Here is a 2,995-nt window from a genome sequence, read left to right on the forward strand (position 1 = left end):
CACACACACACACACACACATGTATGTTTTTTAATCCAACACACAGTGCAGTAACATCACATGTTTCAAGTTCAAATGCAGATTTAACAGTTGCACTCTTGTTTAACAAATGTGAACTAATGTGCAGTGCCATAAGATGTCTTTTGCGCAGACTCCTGCTGGATGTGGTTTTSATAAAAAGTTACYGTTGATTATGTRTTTGTGACTTCAGTAAACTTCTCRTATTTAGTTTTGTGCAACATGATGTAGTGGCGACTTATATCAAAATCCTTCATGACAGGCAGCATCTCTAAGCAGACAGATCGTCTGTAGTGCAGCCTACAGACAGTCTACATCCCTAAATGAAGAACTCAAATCTTTTCTTTTAAGAGATGCTTTTAGAGATGTTTTTTGTGGGGTAGGCAGGGACCTTATTAGCCAGCCGGAAGTCACCCAAAGGCAACATTTGGTCTGCAGGCCTCCAGTTGTCCATCACTGGTTTACTTGATAATTATGAGTCAAACATCCCTTGAAGTGTATGAAAACACAACTTTGTACTGTTTGAAACTACATTTACTAACAATTTCAGCTGATTTCAGCCATATCTGTGAATGTTGTGTAATTAAGTGTCTGTGTGCACACACATGACTGTGCAAGCAAAGGCAAGAGGAAGTTTCAAGACTAAGCAGTTTAAAAAAATGTATAACACTTCAGCAGAAACTGTATTCCCTTAAGCACAATCGTTTTTTTATGTTTTGCTATGATAAAAATAAAATAAAAAACAGAGCAGACAAAAAAAAGAGTGACAAAAAAGAGGAACATATATGAGTGCAAAAAATGAAGGAGGGGAGGCTGTAAAAAAAGAGGTAGCGTACTGTGCWGAGGGAAGGAGGGAGGTGTGCAACAGTTTCCTGTAGTTGCATGCTCATCACTCAGCCTCTGAGTGTGTTTCTGTCAGAGAGAGGATCGCGRGCGAGACTGAGCGGAACAGGATGCAGGCTATCAAATGTGTGGTCGTAGGAGATGGGTACGCCATTATTTTAATTCACTTTTCATTTTTTATTTATTTATTTGTTTGCTTTTTTTAACTGAAACTGCCTTCAGGTTCTGAGTTGGCTCAGTTGATTCTTAATGGGGGGAGAATCAGGCCTGAGCTCAGGATTTCAGTGCTGTGGGGCAAAAAAATTTGAAACAAAAAATGAAAAGAAAAGAAAACTTTGAGCAGCTTCCGGGTTGTAGGTTTAGTATTAAGTAGAAGAACAGAGAGTATCCGGATGGAGAGCGTTAGGTGTGTGAGTGCACTGGTTTGAAACGATGGCAGTGGRTGAGTGGTGCTTGTCAAAACTTGCAGGAAAAAAATGTTGCAAAGAAGCAAACTGAGGGTACAGCCCCTTTTTCTTTAGATGGATCTGACAGATACACAGAAAACAGCTGTTTTTTAGGCACAAGAACCAGGGAAATAATGAAAAAATAAAATGAAACGATATAAATAATTTACCAGGCTAGGATTGTCCTCCAAAGAGAGGATTTGATTTAAGGGACCTTCTACATCAGAAACACCTCTTTGTTTGTTACTTTTAAAGGTGGAACAAATGCCTACTTATGATAATAAAGACAACTGAATTAAAGCCACTTTAGCTCAGTTTAACASAGAGTTATAAACAGTTAAAGGTTTAGAAGCAGCACACAGGTGCTGCAGCTACATTTCCTTTTGAGCTGAGCTTCCTGTTTTAGGTCTCTGATTTACAAAATGTCAAATGAAGAAGAACAGGAAGCTTGAAAAAGACAGAAAACAGCGACATAAAAATGTTGCAGCTAATGTTAATTTTTGGGGCAGCTTTTTTTCCCGCCCTCATTTCCAAACAGCAACTTTTATCTGTGTGACAAAGTTGGCTTGAGGTAATAAGTTTCTAAAGTCTTTTTTCACATGAAGCAGCAGGGGGAGCAGTCTGAGGGTTGTGAAGGATGATGTAACTTCATGGTTATTATTATTGTTATTATATATATTTAAATTAACCTCATCAAAGGCTATAATGCTGTAGCCCATGTCTGAGTGTGTAAACTTTTTTGTTGACATATATCTTGTGTATATCCACGACTACTTTTTGGAGTTGTCTTGATTCAAAATGGCCACCGCAGCCRAMTGAACTTCAAACACAAAATCATGGATACAACTCAGTGAACTTGYACAAATATTTCCTTTTAAACCTGACGTGCCAGCAGCTGATTGTGATYTCAACACGTGAGCAGACTGTACGACTTTTTTTTAAGATTATGCCATTAACATTTTGGAGGCAGCTGTGCCTGTCTGTTAGTAAAATAGCTATTTTATGAGTCACTTGACAGATTTTAGTGAAATATTAATTTGATGTGTTTTATAGCTGATTAACTGCAAGTTATTGTGCAAGATGCAAGGATTAACTGTGGGCATCAAGGATGATTTTGATGAAATATTCAGACAGTATTTCTTGGAGCTGATTTAATTTAAAATGGTCACCACAAAAACGGACACACTGTTGTGTATCGCTCAGACAYTGAGCTAAAATCTGGTGGGGTAGTATCTGAGAGTGATTTACAACACACACTCTGAGAAAAAATTCAATAAACTTTGCAGTTAATGCTATTCTCAAGTTTTCACCAAAGTGGTCATTTCTGAACACAAGCTTGTTAGTTCACAAGTGTGTCGGTTGCATGGTGGACTCGGCGGACATCTTGTTTTTTTTATTTTAATAAAGGGAGCAGCTGTGCAGTTTGTGTCACATGTGAACAAGAGGAAGTTGGCTTTAGTTTGTAGGAAGTTTGCTGTAAGCTTCATTTTTAACTTGACCTCTTTTGCAACTTTCAACTCAGCAGTTAAAACAACCCTGATAAACCTCAGTAGGTATAAAAAAAGGATTCGTTTTGTGTAAATGTCAGGGGTGTCACTAGGTTTTAAGGACAAGGGGGCTTAGACCCCAGGAGACACACAGAATTTATTTATATACTATAAATGAAAAAATTATTTGGCATATATATA

At 37.8% G+C, this 2,995-nt stretch overlaps 1 protein-coding gene across 1 annotated transcript in view; it reads left to right on the forward strand.

The window, feature by feature from the left end:
* Positions 1–901: 901 nt before the first annotated feature.
* rac2 (Rac family small GTPase 2) overlaps positions 902–2,995 on the forward strand; it is a 12,136-nt gene continuing 10,042 nt past the window's right edge. The window contains exon 1 of the mRNA XM_014015504.1: positions 902–1,006. Coding sequence (XP_013870958.1) covers positions 972–1,006 — 35 coding nt within the window. The 5' untranslated portion in view covers positions 902–971. The remainder of the gene's footprint in view (positions 1,007–2,995) is intronic.

Source organism: Austrofundulus limnaeus, unplaced genomic scaffold (genome assembly GCF_001266775.1).
Source record: "Austrofundulus limnaeus strain Quisiro unplaced genomic scaffold, Austrofundulus_limnaeus-1.0 Scaffold130, whole genome shotgun sequence".
NCBI lineage: Eukaryota > Metazoa > Chordata > Actinopteri > Cyprinodontiformes > Rivulidae > Austrofundulus > Austrofundulus limnaeus.